This window comes from Psammomys obesus, unplaced genomic scaffold (assembly GCF_907164565.1).
Source record: "Psammomys obesus unplaced genomic scaffold, mPsaObe1.curated_primary_1811, whole genome shotgun sequence".
In the NCBI taxonomy this organism is placed as follows: Eukaryota; Metazoa; Chordata; class Mammalia; order Rodentia; family Muridae; genus Psammomys; species Psammomys obesus.
The window spans coordinates 22,584-38,539 of record NW_026596110.1 but is presented as its reverse complement, the minus strand read 5'-3'; the positions used below and the strand labels follow the sequence as shown (position 1 = coordinate 38,539).

At 38.4% G+C, this 15,956-nt stretch overlaps 1 protein-coding gene across 6 annotated transcripts in view; it reads left to right on the top strand.

The window, feature by feature from the left end:
• Shprh (SNF2 histone linker PHD RING helicase) overlaps positions 1-15,956 on the top strand; it is a 90,586-nt gene that overhangs the window by 62,133 nt on the left and 12,497 nt on the right. Inside the window, exon 26 of one of the 6 annotated variants that reach the window (XM_055629120.1) lies at positions 3,891-3,974. The exons of 4 other annotated variants lie outside the window; for them this stretch is intronic. In XM_055629120.1, the coding sequence (XP_055485095.1) occupies positions 3,891-3,908 (18 nt within the window). In that variant the 3' untranslated portion in view covers positions 3,909-3,974. Of the gene's footprint in view, positions 1-722; positions 758-3,890; positions 3,975-15,956 lie in introns of those variants that run through there. One more of the 6 variants, XM_055629119.1, reaches the window with a different exon arrangement.

Sequence of the window (15,956 nt, the reverse complement as noted above, 5' to 3'; positions counted from 1 at the left end):
TTTTTTTTTTTTTTCCTTTTTTTTTTATTTTTTTTATTTTTTCTTTTTAGTTACATTTTGTTAACTCTGTGTCCCAGCTGTATCCAGCTCCCTCATTCCCTCCCCAACCCCACACTCCCTCCCTGGTCTCCTCCCTGCCCCTTTCCAAGTCCCCTGATAGGGGAGGACCTCCTCCCCTTTCATCTGTCCCTGTTTTATCAGGTATCTTCAGGGCTGGCTGCAAAGTCCTCCTCTGTGGCCTAACAGACTGCTCCTCCCCTGGGGGGAGGTGTCAAACAGCCTGCCCTTGAGATCCTGTTAGAAATAGTCCCTGTCCCCCTTACTTTGGAAAACTACTTGGTTACTGAGCTACCACAGGCCACATCCGAGCAGAAGTTCTAGGTTATATCCATAGATGGTCCTTGGTTGAGTTTCAGTCTCAGAAAAGACCCTGTGCCCAGATATATTTGGTCCTTGTAGAGCTCCTATCCTTTCCATATCATACTAACTTCCCTTCTTTCAAATGATTCCCTGCCGAGGGTTTGGTTATGAGTCTTAGTGTCTGCTTTGAAACACTGCTAGGTAGAGTCTTTCAGATGCCTTTTGTGGTAGACTCCTGTCATAAGTTCAAGGCACATCCCATTTGTCTTTCTAAATGAAGATTAATCACCTTCGCCTGTGTCCACTTTCTTGATTATCTTCTTTAGGTGTGTAGATTTCATTATGTTTATCATGTCTTGTAGAATCTTCACCAACCCTTTATCTGACAGAGGGCTAATATCCAGTATATATAAAGAACTAAAGAAGCAGAAAAGCAACAAACCAAGTAATCCACTTAAAAAATGGGGAACAGAGCTAAACAGAGAATTCTCGAAAGAGGAACATCGAATGGCAGAGAAACACTTAAAGAAATGCTCAACCTCATTAGCCATTAGGGAAATGCAAATCAAAACGACCCTGAGATTTCACCTTACACCCATCAGAATGGCCAAGATGAAAAACTCAAGTGATAGCACATGCTGGAGAGGTTGTGGAGAAAAGGGAACCCTCCTCCATTGCTGGTGGGAATGTAAACTGGTTCAACCACTCTGGAAGTCAATCTGGCGCTTTCTCAGACAACTAGGAGTAGTGCTACCTCAAGACCCAGCTATACCACTCCTAGGTATATACCCAAAATTTGCTCAAGTACACAACAAGGACATTTGTTCAACCATGTTCGTAGCAGCTTTATTTGTAATAGCCAGAACTTGGAAACAACCCAGATGTCCATCAACGGAGGAATGGATACAGAAATTGTGGTATTTTCACACAATGGAATACTACTCAGCAATCAAAAAGGAGGAAATCATGAAATTTGCAGGCAAGTGGTGGGATCTAGAAAAGATCATTCTGAGTGAAGTATCCCAGAAGGAGAAAGACAAACTTGGTATATACTCGCTTATATAGACCTATAGATCTCTCCCTCTTCTAAAGAGGTTGTTTTCTCCTTTTTTCAGCTGCAAGTATGCCAACAGCCACAAGTAGGATTGTTGGGTAAGAGGAGGCAGCTCACTGTAATACACAGAGAAAACATTAATCACAGCACCAGGAACCAGCATGAGGTAGAACTGCTGCCATGCTTTTACAGGGAGGTTTAGGAAGAAGTTGGTCTAGCTGCCAGTAAGCTGCACAGCTGTGGCACTGAGTCATTGCGCCCATCAGACCCAAACACCTGTTCATGAATGGCAACTTTCCTACACCCAGGACAAAGGGATGTCAGTGTTGAAATACTAAGTACTCTTTCTGCTGCTTTTCTTTCATGGACATTGGTGAACACATGAATTAAACTGTCTTATTTAGAGAACTAAAAGATTACAGACTTTAGTAAAGATAGTTTCCTCCTACCATTGACACAGATATGCTTAATTTCTTTTTTTTTTTTGTTTATTAAACATGACTAAATATTTTACATGTTACATAAATCAGTCTCATCTCCACTTTCTCACTTTAATTCTTACCACATTTGTGTTTGTTTCTCTCACCATTTGTGTCTGCCACTTCTGCTTTTTGTTACCTGTCACCTCTTTTGACTATCATATTTATACTCTGTCACTTGCTCTTTCAAGAATCTGCTCAGTAAGTATGTTTTCAGAGTTTGCCCTGCTCTTCTGCCTTGGTTCATATCACTTCTAAACTTGAAGGTTCTTGTCTTTTCCATTATTGTCAAATTTTGTTACTTAATAAACAGTATAAGTAAGTTTCTATAACCTTAAGGGTTTTTTTATTTCCTTTATAAGTATTCATTACAAGACTTTTTTTATGTTCATAGCAGCTTTATTCTTTTTTACTTAAATTTTTATTTTTATATTAATTACAGTTTATTCACTTTGTATCCCGACTGTAACCCCCTCCCCCATTCTTTCCCAATCTCACCCTCTCTCCCTTATCTCCTCCCATTCCCGCCATCATTACAAGACATTTGTACATAGCAGTCATTATGACAGTATACATAGTGCTTAATCGTATAACTTAAGATCATATGTTCAGAGAATGAATACTAATAAATAGTCTTTGGCTTTTTAATTCTAATGATTTTTTGGAAATTGGAGACTTCACATTATAATGTGTCCTGTGGATTAAGCATAGAAATAAGGTACTGAGTCATCAGTTTCCTTTGGTGTATGCACTTAAATAAAAACTGTATCATCTGTAGCAACACTGTGACAGTATTTCTAAGTGACCTTGGAACTTACTGGGCATTTCACAAAGTAAACAAAATTCCCCTTGCAAGTTCTGACAACTACAGGGAATTTTAGATGTGCCTCCTGGCAGAACATAGCAGCATGTGACTTTTTCCCTGTGTCCCGTGTTTGGCGAGGTTTCATACAAAGTACTTTTTTGCTGGTGTAAAGCCAGCCCAATACTAAACAAGTTTCTTAGTTCCTAAGTTTCTATTCAGTACAAACTATTATACATGGATTCAGCCACAGCCAAACAGCACCTTCCCAGCTACACGTGCACTATAGTTCATCTTTCATTGTGAGTAGCTCATGATCTGACCTTGTGCTTTTAGGAATAGTCTTTCTGGCCCCATCTCAATGAATATGGAATCCCTGCAGATAGGAATAAATCCAGGATCATCAGATTTAACAGAGTACGTCTATTAACCTTAGAGATATCTTATGCAACTTTATATAGAAAATGCTGTATTTATATTCTAATTCCAACAATCAGTACAGCAATAAGATGTGTAGAATTTCGCGTATAGCATCCTAAGTGGTTTCTCCTCCCCTCCTTGCCTCCCCACGTTTTCTTCTTCATTTATTTATTTTTTTTCAGTTATCAAAAGTTGGCTTGTTCATACTTTCCTAATTAAACATCTGGATAGAGGAAAAAAATATAAAATTGTGAGTGAGTTTAAAATAAGTGTACAATAACTTGGTAATAAAATCTGCATATAATTGTATTTAAATGTGCACATCTAGATATCCCTATATGAGCTATCAAATGTTATACATCAGTGTACATCAGTGTTTTTATTAAAAAGGAACATATGTAGATATAATTCTAATTGTCAAAAGAGAAAAGAAAGTTTCTATTCAATGGCCCAGTTAACAGTTGAGGTTCTGAATAGTCATTCTGTAGTCAGTCAACCATGCCATAAAATAAATTGAACACACAATAGAGACTTTGAAGACGTAAGTTATAAATTAGCTTTATTGAATTATCTCTTTGAAAAACATAGTCCTTTTTGGACCATTAACAGCATTAGAATGTAAAGGGACGTTCATGAGGTGAGACATATAATTCTCTACTGTATCCTAAGCATCTGGCATGACACCTGGCATGCAATAGGCACTCAGTAAGTATCTAGATGGATGTTATCAAATACCTCTTTGATCCAAATATGATTTTTAACTTTTTTTTTACAGATAGTAACTTATGTCTGAAATAATTCTGCAAATTGTTAAAAAAAAAAAAAAAAACGGGATAATGATTTTGAGACCTAATGTATATATAAGATTGCCTACAACCTGGAGAGAGTTTCCATTGCACTTTGTAAAGTAACACGTAAATGGGTGAAGAAGCCAGCACTCGTTCCTGGCATACGCTTTCGAAGTATTCCTGCATCGTGAGGTCAGTCAGACAGCTTCAAAACTGCATTGTGCTGTGTGTGTGTCGCAGCAACATGGGGTTTGCCTTTAAGAGGGGGTGCAAACGAAAACAGCATGACAGCTTGGCCCCAGGAAGGAGATAGCCTTATCCCAGATGGAAAAGTATAGGATGAAAGCCAGAAAACAACAAAATAGTTTCTGACTTTCTAGTGAGCAATCACCGGAGCCTTTAAACATTGCTGTACAAGTTACAAATTTCTAAGGAAACCTATAGAAAAATCTATTTCTATCCAGTACCATCCCAGTTGTTCCTATTGCTGACTAGAGAACAGGGGAGATTAAGTTGTGTAGTATGTCATCATTGGAATTACATTTCTTTGAAGAAGTTTTCAAAAACTATAGTCTGCATGACCTTTAATTCTCATAGTGTGTTTATAAGTTTTCAAAATGACTACAAAAATAAAATGCTGTTTCAGATGTGAATGTCTGGCAAAGATGAGCTTATCTTCTGTGGCAGGTGCAGATTGGGCAGCCATGGACAATAAGTACTGTAGGTTCAGTGGCCTGTAGCAGGGGGTAGTGATATGATCCAGAGGCAGCTCACTGGTAAATAAACACCTACAATTACATCTCCCACTTCTTTCCCTAAAGCTCAATTTAGTTGATAAAAATGGTTGTTATATGCTTAGTAGAAACAGTCAATGAAACACAAAAGTAACTTCAAAATGCTACACAATAAAAACTGGTGTTTACCTCCATTCTCACATTGCTATATTACTGTGAAAGTTTGATTTTAGTTCCAGGGATAGCCTGTATGACTTTCAATACATAAAAATTTTTCCTTGAGTAGAAGTAGTCGTCAGAATCCACTGGGTCTTTCTTTTAAAATATGAAGGCATATTTTCCTTCCCCCTTCTTCCTCTTCAGTGTGTTTAATTTTTATTTTATGACTTTATATCATAATATACATGATTCTTTTTCTTTTTTCTTTATGTCTCTCTAAAAATTTGTGTATTCATTTTACATCCTGATTGCAGCCCTCATTCCTTTCCTCCCAGTTGCAACACCTCATATGCTTCCTCCCACATTTTTCCCTTTCCTTCTCAGAGAAGAGGGAGGTACCCCATAGGTACGGTACGCAACCTGCCCTGGTGTATTAAGTCACTATAGAACTAGGCACATCCTCTTCCCCTGAGGCCAGGCAAGGCGGCCCAGTTAGGGGAATGGGAAGCAGAAGACATCTGAATCAGAAAGGGCTCCCATTCTAGTTGGGGGATGCACATGAAAACCAAGCTGTACAACTGCTGCATTTGTATAGGGGACCTAGGTTAAAAAAGAAACAAATAAATTTTTCTTTTTTTTTTCCCTAAGGCAACTTTACTTAATGTTTACTTATTTGTGAATCCTTATTAAGATTCTTCATCCTCTGTGTTAGATAGCTTCAAGAAATTTTGCCAAAAAATATGAATGACCAGTTTTAGAGTCAGCTTTTATCATGAATTTATTTTGTCTTTATTGAATATTTCTCCTGCAATAGAACTTGACTGAATGTGTTTCCTGTATAGTTCACTATGCATTTATTTCACATACATTAAATATTTATTAGGTATAATAGATATAAAATCTCTAAAAATATGGCTTACTTATTTATGAAAGTAGTCTAAATACAAATGTTCTTTCTTCTGTTTGTTAGCAATTAGAACATGTTGGCTTTCTCTGGTATTCTTTAGAACTTTTAAGCTGTAATTATATAATGCGTGTCTTGCTGGGTCTGTTACCTCACTCGGGATGATATTTTCTAGTTCTATCCATTTGCCTGCAAATTGCAGGATGTTCTTTTTTTTAATGGATGAGTAATATTCCATTGTATAAATACCACATTTTCTTTATCTATTCTTTAGTTGAGGGACATCTAGGTTGTTTCTAGTTTCTGGCTATTACAAATAAAACTGCTATGAACATAGTTGAGCAAGTGTCCTTGTGGCATGGTGGAGCAACTTTTGGCTATATGCCCACGAGTGGTATAGCTGGGTTTTGAGGTAGAACTATTCCCAATTTTCTGAGATAGCACCAGATTGATTTCCACAGTGATTGTACAAGTTTGCGCTCTCCCCAACAATGGAGGAGGCTTCCCCTTTCTCTACATCCTCACCAGCATGTGCTGTCACTTGACTTTTGTGTCTGTGTATACTTATTATTTCCCATTTTTAAAATTTATTATTATTGTTATTTACAATTTATTCACTTTGTATCCAGGCTGTGGACCCCTGCCTGCCTCATGGGCCTCCCTTATCAGTGGACTAGGGGAGGGACATATGTGGGGAAAAGGGAGAATGGGTCTCTTGAGTTTTTGATCTTAGTTCTGATGAGTGTGAGATGGAATCTCAGAATTGTTTTGACTTGCATTTCCCTGATGACTAATGACATTGACATTTTTTAAGTGTTTCTCAACCATTCAAGATTCCTCTGTTGATAATTCTCTGTTTAACTCTGTACTCCAATTTTTAATTGGATTATTTGGGTTTTTGGTGTTTAATTTCTGAGGTTCTTTATATATTTTGTATATTAGCCCTCTGTCAGATGTGATTTTTTCCCCCATTTTGTAGGTTGCAGTTTTATCCTATTGACATTGTCCTTTGCCTTGCAGAATCTTTTAAGTTTCATGAGGTCCCATTTATTATTGATCTTAGTGCCTGAGCTGTTGGTGCTCTGTTCAGGAAGTTGTTTCCTGTTACTATTACTCTGCAATACAGCTTGAAATCAGGGATGGTGATACCTCCAGAAGTTTTTTGTTTTGTTTTTGTACAGGAGTGTTTTAGCTATCCTGGGTTTTTTATTTTTCTATGTGAAGTTGAGAATTGCTGTTTCAAGGTCTGTAAAGAATTGTATTGGACTTTACTTTGGCAGAACTGCCTTAACAGCCTCCAGGGGAACAGGACAAGTTCAGTTCTGATGCAACTTGATGAGCTGGGGTGGATGGGAAAAGGAGCTTCTCTTTTCTGAGGAAAAGGGGCCAGGGGAGGGAAAGAGGGTAGGATTAGGAGGGGAGAAGGGAAGGAACTACAAGGTTGTAAAGTGAATAAAATAAGTAAATAAGGGAGAAAATAATTGTGTTGGAATTTTGATTGGACTTATATTGAATCTCTATATTACTTTTGCTAAGATGGCCATTTTTACTGTTAATTCTATTTATCCATAAGCATGGGAGATATTTCAGCCTTCTGGTATGTCTTCAATATTTTTTTAGAGACTTGAATTTCTTGTCTTTACAGGTCTTTCACTTACTTGGTTAGAGTTACGCCAAGATATTTTTATGTTGTGGCTATTGTGAAGGGTGTTGTTTCCCTAATTTCTTTCTAAGCCCATTTATCACTTGTATACAGAGGGGCTACTGATGTTTTTGAGTTAATTTTTGATCCAGCCCTTTGTTAAAGGTGTTTTCAGCTGTAGGAGTTCTCTGGTAGAATCATGGGGGTCACTTATGTATATTATCATATCATCTGTGAATAGAGATACTTCAACTTCTTCCTTTTCAATTTGTATTTCCTTGATCTCCTCTAGTTGTCTTATTGCTCTTACTTGAACTTCACATACTATATAGAATAAATAATGGAGAGAGTGGGCAACCATGTCTTGTCTGTGATTTTAGTGAAATTGCTTTAAGTTTCTCCATTTAATTTGATGTTGGCTATTGGCTTGCTGTATATTGCCTTTATTGTGTTTAGGTATGCAGCTTGTATCTGATCTCTCCAAAATGGGAAATGAGGACCCTTACCTGGTTTCCCTGGTGGCCAGAGGCCTCTTGAAATGTAGGTAAGGCTGTGGTCTAAGAGATGGAGCGCTCAGGGGACAGGGCTAGCTTATGCTGCTGGACTTGCCCAGGGGGACGCAGCAGGCAGGAAGCTGGGGGTGTAGGAGTCTCACCAGAGTGTCCTATGTGGCAATAGGCCTCCAAGGATTCAATTTGAGCTTTGGGCTGGAAATGGGGTTCACAGAGAACATGGCGGTGCTCACTGCTGCTAATTTAGCCAGGAGGACAAGGCAGGGTGAGAATTGTGGGATTGGAGTCTCACTGGTGGTCCCTAGTGACCGCAGGCCTATGAGAATGCAGGTAGGGTTGTAGTCTAGGAGATGGAGTGTTCATGGGATAGGAGCTTGCCCAGGAGTACACAGTAGCCAGGGGGCTGGGTTGTAGGGGTCTCAGACCTGTCTGTCTTACTTGGCAGCAAGCCTCCGGGGATGCAGGCTGGGCTATAGGCCATGAATGGGCTCCTCCTGTTTTTCTTTTAAGTGTGATTTTCTATCCAAAAATCTAGTTTATTCTCTGTTATACTTAAGAGAAAGGTCTGTGTTCATTTATTTATTATTCAATATTTTAATATTTTGCCTCTTGTCTTCATCTCTTGAGTGGGAAAAAAGAAACAATACCTATAAGCAGAATATTGTTGTCTTTCATTGCAATTTATTGAAGCATGAATTCATAGTAACTAAGACATAGAATCAACCCAAGTGTCCACAATACTCATGACTAGATTAAGAAAATACGGTATCTAATACTAGGGAAATGGCTCAGTAGTTATAGTGCACACCACAAATGAGAACCAGAGCTCAGAACCCTAGAACCCCCATACATGCTGTGTGGGCATGGCAGCTTGCCTGAAATTCCAGCCTTGAAAGATGGATAAAGATCCCCTGAACAAGCAGGCTAGCAACACTAGCTCTATCAGTGATCTGTGGGCTTGACTGAGAGATTTGCATACATGCTTGCACAGAGAATGTTACTAATTTTTTACTTCCATAATCTTTGTTATTTACAACATTTTCTTTTTACTTAATGAATTAGGAGTTTTTTATTATTGTTGTTTTTTTTACAATTTATTCACTTTGTGTCCTAGCTGTGATCCACTCCGTTATCTCCTCCCATTCCCTGCTTCCCTCCTTCATTTCCTCCTAATCCACTGATAGTGGAGGATCTTCTCTGCTTTCTGACTCTAGACTATCAGGACTCATCAGGACTGTCTGGATCCTCTGTGGCCTAATAAGGCCGCTTTGCCAGGGGGAGGTGATCAAAGAGCAGGCAACTGAGTTCTGGCCAGAGACTGCCCCTACTCCCCTTGGAGACTGAGCTGCCATCTGAGCAGGGGTTCTAGGTCCTCTCCATGCATGTTCCTTCGTTGATTCATCAGTCTCTGCAGGCCCCTCGGGGCCCAGATTTTTTTGGCTCTGTTGGTCTTCTTGTGTACCTCCAGGGCTTTCTATCTCCCCCTTCTTCCATAACATTCCGTGCACTCTGGCCAAAGTTGGGCCATGAGTCTCAGCATCTGCTTTGATACCCTGCTGGGTAGAGTCTTTCAGAGGCCCTCTTGTCCTGTTCCCTGTCTTCTTCTGCTTCCAATGTCTATCCTGTTTGTCCTTCTGAGTAAGGGTAAAGCACCTTCCCCACGATCCTCATTGTTTAGCTTCTTTAGGTGTACAGATTTTAATATATTGATCCTATATTATATGTCTAATGTCCACTTATGAGTGCATATATACCATATGTGTCTTTCTGCTTCTGGATTATCTAGTTCCCACCATTTGCCTGCAAATTTCATGATTTTCTTGTTTTTAATTGCTGAGTAGTATTCTATTGTGTAAATGTACCATAATTTCTGTATCGATTCCTGAGTTGAAGGACATCTGGGTTGTTTCTAGATTCTGGCTATCACGAATAAAGCTGCTACAAACATGGCTTAGCAAATGTCCTTGTATACTTGAGCATATTTTGGATATATGCATGGGAGTGGCATAGCTGGATCTTGAGGTAGCACTATTCCTGATGTCCTGAGAAAGCATCAGATTGTTCCAAAATAGTTGTACACGTTTACATTCCCACCAGCAATGGAGGAGGGTTCCCCTTGCTCCACATCCTCTCCAGTATATGTTTTCACTTGATTTTTTGATCGTAGCAATTTTGATGGGTGTAAGGTGAAACCTCAGGGTTTTATTGATTTATATTTCCTTGATGACTAGGGATGTTTTGCATTTCTTTATGTGTTTCTCCGCCATTTGATATTCCTCTGTTGAGAATTCTCTGCTTTGCTCTGTATCCCATTTTTAATTGTATTACTTGGTTTAATACAAGTTAAACTTCGTGTTTAACTTCTTGAGATCTTTATATATTCTGAATATTAGCACTCTGTCATATGTAGGGTTAGTGAAGATCTTTTCCCAGTTTTACATTTGTTCTGTACACTGTGTCTTTTGCTTTACAGAAGCATTTCTGTTTCAGGAATGGGACCTGTTTCAGGAGGTCCCATTTATTGATTGTTGATCTTAGAGCCTGTGCTGTTGGTGTTCTGTTCAGGAAGTTGTCTCCTGTACCAATGAGTTCCAGGCTCTTCCCCACTTTTTCTTCTAACAGATTTAGTGTGTCTGGTTTTATGTTGAGGTCTTTGATCTATTTGGACTTTAATTTTGTGCAGGGTGATAGATATGGGTCTATTTGCATTTTTCTACATGTGGACATCGAGTTAGAACAGCACCATTTGTTAAATGTGCTATCTTTTTTCCATTGTATTGTTTTGGCTTCTCTGTCAAAAATCAAGTATCCGTAGGTATGTGGGTTTATTCGGTTCTTTTGATCCTCCTTTCTGTTTCTATGCCAATACCATGCAGTTTTTATTACTGTTGCTCTGTAGTACTGCTTGAGATCAGGGATGGAGATAACTCAAGAAGATCTCTTATTGTACAGGGTTGTTTTAGCTATTCTGGGTTTTTGTTTTTCCATATGAAATTGAAATTGTTTTTTTTTTTTTTTTTTTCAGGATCTGTAAAGAATTATGTTGTGATTTTGATGGGAATTGCATTGAATCAATAGATTACTTTTGGTAGCATGGCCATTTTCATTATCTTAATCCTACCAATCCATGAGCCTGGAAGATTTTTTTCATCTTCTGATTTCTTCAATTTCTTTCTTGAGAGACTTGAAGTGTTTTTCATGCAGGTCTTTCACTTGCTTTGTTAGAGTCACAAGGTACTTTTAAGTTATCTGTGTCTATTGTGAAGGGTGTTATTTCTCTTAATTTCTTTCTCAGCCTGTTTGTCTTTTGTATATAGGAATGCTTCACAATTTTTAAATTTTTTAAATATTTCCTACAATTCATTTGCTTTGTATTTGAGCTATGGACCCCTCCCTAGTACCCTCCCAATCCCACCCTTCCTTCTTGTTCTCTTCTATATCCCTTCCCTAGCCCACTGATAGGTAAGGTCCTCCTCCCATTCTGTCTGACCCTAGCCTATCAGATCTCATCAGGACTGTCTGTACTGTCATCCTCTGTGGCCTGGCAAGGCTGCACCCCCAGGGGGAGGTAATCACAAAAACAGGCCCTGAGATCATGCCAGAGACATTCCATGTTCCTCTTACTATAGACCCCACGTGGAGACTGAATCTATGGGCTACTTCTGCATGCATACTTTTAGGTCCTCTGCATGCATAGTCCTTGGTTGGGCTATCAGTCTCTGCAGGGCTTCCAGGGCCCAGGATTTTTTGGCTATTTGTCTCCTTTTGGAGGTCCTGTCCCTTCCAAGTCTCCCTTTTCTTTCATAAAATTCCATGCACTCTGCCCAAAGTTTGGCTGTGGGTCTCAGCCTCTGCTTTGATACCTCGATCTGTAGAGTCTTTCAGAGGCTGTCTGTGGTAGGCTCCTGTCCTGTTCCCTGTTTTCTCCTACTTCCAATGTCTATCACATTTGCCCTTCTAAATGAGGGGTGAGCATCTTCTCTTAGGTCTTCCTTGTTGTTTAGCTTCTTTAGGAATATAGATTTTAGTGTGTTACCCTACATTATATGTTTAATAACCACTTATGAGTGACTGTATACCATGTGTGTCTTTCTGCTTGTGGGTTACCTCACTCAAGATGTTCTTTTCTAATTCTCACCATTTGCCTGCAAATTTCATGATTTCCTTGTCTTTAATAGCTGAGTAGTAGTCCATTGTGTAAATGTACCACAATTTCTGTATCCATTCCGCCGTTGAGGGACATCTAGGTTCTTTCACGATTCTGGCTATTACAAATAGAGTTTCTAGGAACATGGTTGAGCAAATGTCCTTGTTGTCTACTTGAGCATATTTTGGATATATGCCTAGGAGTGGTATAGCTGGATCTTGAGCTAGCACTATTCCTAATTGTCTGAGAAAGCGCCAGATTGACTTCCAAAATGGTTTTACAAGTTTACATTCCCACCAGCAATGGAAGAGGGTAGCCCTTTTTCCACATCTTCTCCAGCATGTGTTGTCATTTGAGTTTTTGATCTTAGCCATTCTAATGAGTGTAAGGTGATATCTTAAGTCATCGCCTTGATGACTTAAGAACGCTGAGCATTTCCTTAATTGTTTCTCTGCCATTCTATATTCCTCTACAGAGAATTCCTTCTTTAGCTTTGTACCCCATTTTGTAATTGGATTACTTGATTTGTTGCTGTTTAACATCTTGAGTTCTTTATATATTCTGTATATTAGCACTCTGTCAGATACAGGGTTGGTAAAGATCTTTCTCAATCTGCAGGCTGTCATTTTGTTCTGACAACCATGTCCTTTGCTTTACAGAAGCTTTTCAGTTTCATGAGGTCCCATTTATTAATTGTTGATCTTAGAGCCTGTGCTGTTGGTGTTCTGTTCAGGAAGTTGTCTCCTGTGCCACTGTGTTCAAGGCTCTTCCCCACTTTTTCTTCTAACAGATTTAGTGTGTCTGGTTTTATGTTGAAGTCTTTGATCCATTTGGACTTATTTTTGTGCAGACTGATAAATATGGATCTATTTGCATTTTTCTACATGTAGCCATCCAGTTAGACCAGCACCATTTGTTGAAGATGCTATCTTTTTTCCATTGTGTGGTTTTGGCTTCTTTGTCAAAAATCCAGCATCAGTAGGTGTGTAGGTTTATTTCTGGGTTTTCTATTCCATTGATCCACCATTCTGTTTCTATGCCAGTACCATGCAGTTTTTATTAGTGTTTTTATTAGTGTGGCCTGAGATCAGGGATGGAGATACCTCCAGATGATCTGTTATTATACAGGATTGTTTTAGCAATTCTGGGTATTTTGTTTTTCCATGTGAAAATGAGAATTGTTCTTTCAAGTTCTGTAAAGACTTGTATTGTTATTATTGATGGTAATTGCATTGAATCTGTAGATTGGTTTTGGGAGGATGCCCATTTTCGCTACCAATCCGTGAGTATGGAAGATTTTTTTCATCTTCTGATTCCTTCTTCAGTTTCTTTCTTCAAAAAAGACTTGAAGGTTTTTTTTGTTTTGTTTTGTTTTGGTTTTTGGTTTTTTGTTTGTTTGTTTGTTTGTTTTTGTTTTAAAATCTGTCCAAGACTTTAAAATCTCTCCAAGATGTTGTCAAATGCTTTTTTGGCATCTAAGGAGATGATCATGTGGTTCTTTTCTTTCAGTGTGTTTATATGGTGGATTTCTGTATATTGAACCACCCCTGCATGTCTGGGATGAAGCCTACTTGGTCATGCTGGATGATATATTTGATACGTTTTTTGAATCGATTTGCGAGTATTTTATTGAGTATATTGTGTCAATATTCATAAGCAAGATTGGTCTGAAGTTCTCTTTCTTTGTTGGGTCTTTGTAAGGTTTAGGTGTCAAGGTGACTGTGGCCTCATAGAATGAGTTTGGTAATGTTTCTTCTATTTTTTGTTTTTAGTTTGTTTGTATGGAATAGTTTGAAGGGTATTGGTATTAGCTGTTCTTTAAAGGTCTGGAAGAATTCTGTGCTGAAACCATCTGGATCTGGGTTTTTTTTGTTTGTTTGTTTTTGTTTTTTTGTTTGTTTGTTTGTTTGTTTTTGTTTTTTTGATGGGAGACTTTTAATGACAGCTTCTGTTTTCTTAGGGGATATAGGATTATTTAATTTACTTACCTGATCTTCATTAAGCTTTGGTAAATGGAATCTATCAAGAAAATTTCCTTTAGATTTTCAAATTTTATTGCATATAGGCTTTTAAAGTAGGACCTAGTGATTCTGTGGATTTCCTCAGTGTGTCATTATGTCCCCCTTTTCCTTCTGATTTTGTTAATTTGGATAGAGATGGGGAGGCATACTTCATTCTCATCAAAGAAAAAATCCACCAGGAGGACATCACAATCCTGACCATCTATACACCAAATACAGGGCTCCTACATATGTAACAGAAACTTTATTAAAGCTTAAATCACTCATGGAGCCCAACATTTAATAGTAGGAGATTTCAAAACTCCGGTCTCAACAAGGGACAAGGAACAGACAGAGCTAAATTGAGAAAAATGACACTTCACAGAGGTCTTAAATCAAATGGACCTAATAGATGTCTACAGAACTTTTCACCCACACTAAAGAATATACCTTCTTCTCAGCACCTCACAGAACCTTCTCCAAAATTGATTATATAGTCGGGCACAAAGCAAGGCTCAACAGATACAAGATTGAAGTAATCCCTTGTATCATGTCAGACCACCATGGTTGAAAACTAGACTTCAACAATAAGAGAAGTAGCAAAAAGTCTACATACACATGGATACTGAACAACTTTATGACAGGTGGGTCAGGGAAGAAATAAGGAAAGAAATTAAAGAATTCCTAGAATTCAATGAAAATGAAGGTAGAACTTACCCAAATTTATGGGACACAATGAAAGCAGTGCTAAGAGGAAAGTTCATAGCACTAAGTGTCTTCATAAAGAAATTTGAGGTATCTCATACAAGCAACTTAACAACACACCTGAAAGCACAGAAAAAAAAAAGAAGCAGACACTCCTAACAGGAGTGGACAGCAGAAAATATTCAAACTCATGGCTAAAATCAATATATTAGAAAAATTCAAATAATCAAGGAAACCAACAGCTCTTGTTAAGAAAATCAACAAGATAGACAAAACCTTAGCCAAACTAACTAAAAGGCAGAATTAGGACTTTTTATCAATATGTATTCACAGAGTCAATGAATTTTCAATATGCCATCTTATAATCTGAGTCAAAGGGCTAGGAATATGGCTTATAAGTCAAGTGTCTAGTGTGCACATGCCATTGGTTAAGTTTCCAGTAGTTCTGTGAAAGCAGTTGCCACAGAGCCAGAGAATCCAGTCCTAGTTGCATAACCAAGGAAATGGAAAGCATATTCCCATCAGAGTACCACTTATTGTAATTTATAATTTAAATGTCTAAAAGTTATCTAAAATATGAAATGTTTCATCTTAGGCATGCCTGTAATTGAGAGGCTGAAGCAGGAGAATTGTTGTAAGCTCAAAGTGAGCTTGGGTTGCAAGCTGCGACTTTGGCTAAAATAAAATTTTAGAAATAAAATGCACAGAGCTGCATGAACATATTTCTGACAGGAAGATTTTATGCCTGCTTCTGTTTTCAAAGTTGTAGAGGGCATACACATGCAGAGCTGGAGCCATAGAGACACACATGCTGGTTCCAGACAGTCGTTTCTAGGAGCCTTTTCGCCCTGCCTCCCCTTTGGGTTCTGTTTCCCCCGTAGCTCTTGGGAAGGTACAGCTTTTGATTTCTAGACATCTTTATTCTTAGTAATTGGAGTGGGACTCAGATGGCGCAGAACTGAGGCCTCTGGAGATTTATTTGAGAGCCAGTAATTGACCTACCAAAATTTGATAGCAGGAGAATGTGCTGATCTTTCCTTACACAGATATAGTACCCCATTTGGAATGTTGTTTATAAAAGATTTTTTTCTGTTTTCTCGTGAACTTTTAGTAAGAAACAGCTCAGCAGATTAAAGGGCTTGTGTTTATCCTGTACTTTGCTTAATATCTTTATTTCTTTTTTGGGGGGGGGTGTTTGGGTTGGTTGGTTGGTTGGTTGGTTGGTTGGTTGGTTGGTTGGTTGGTTGGTT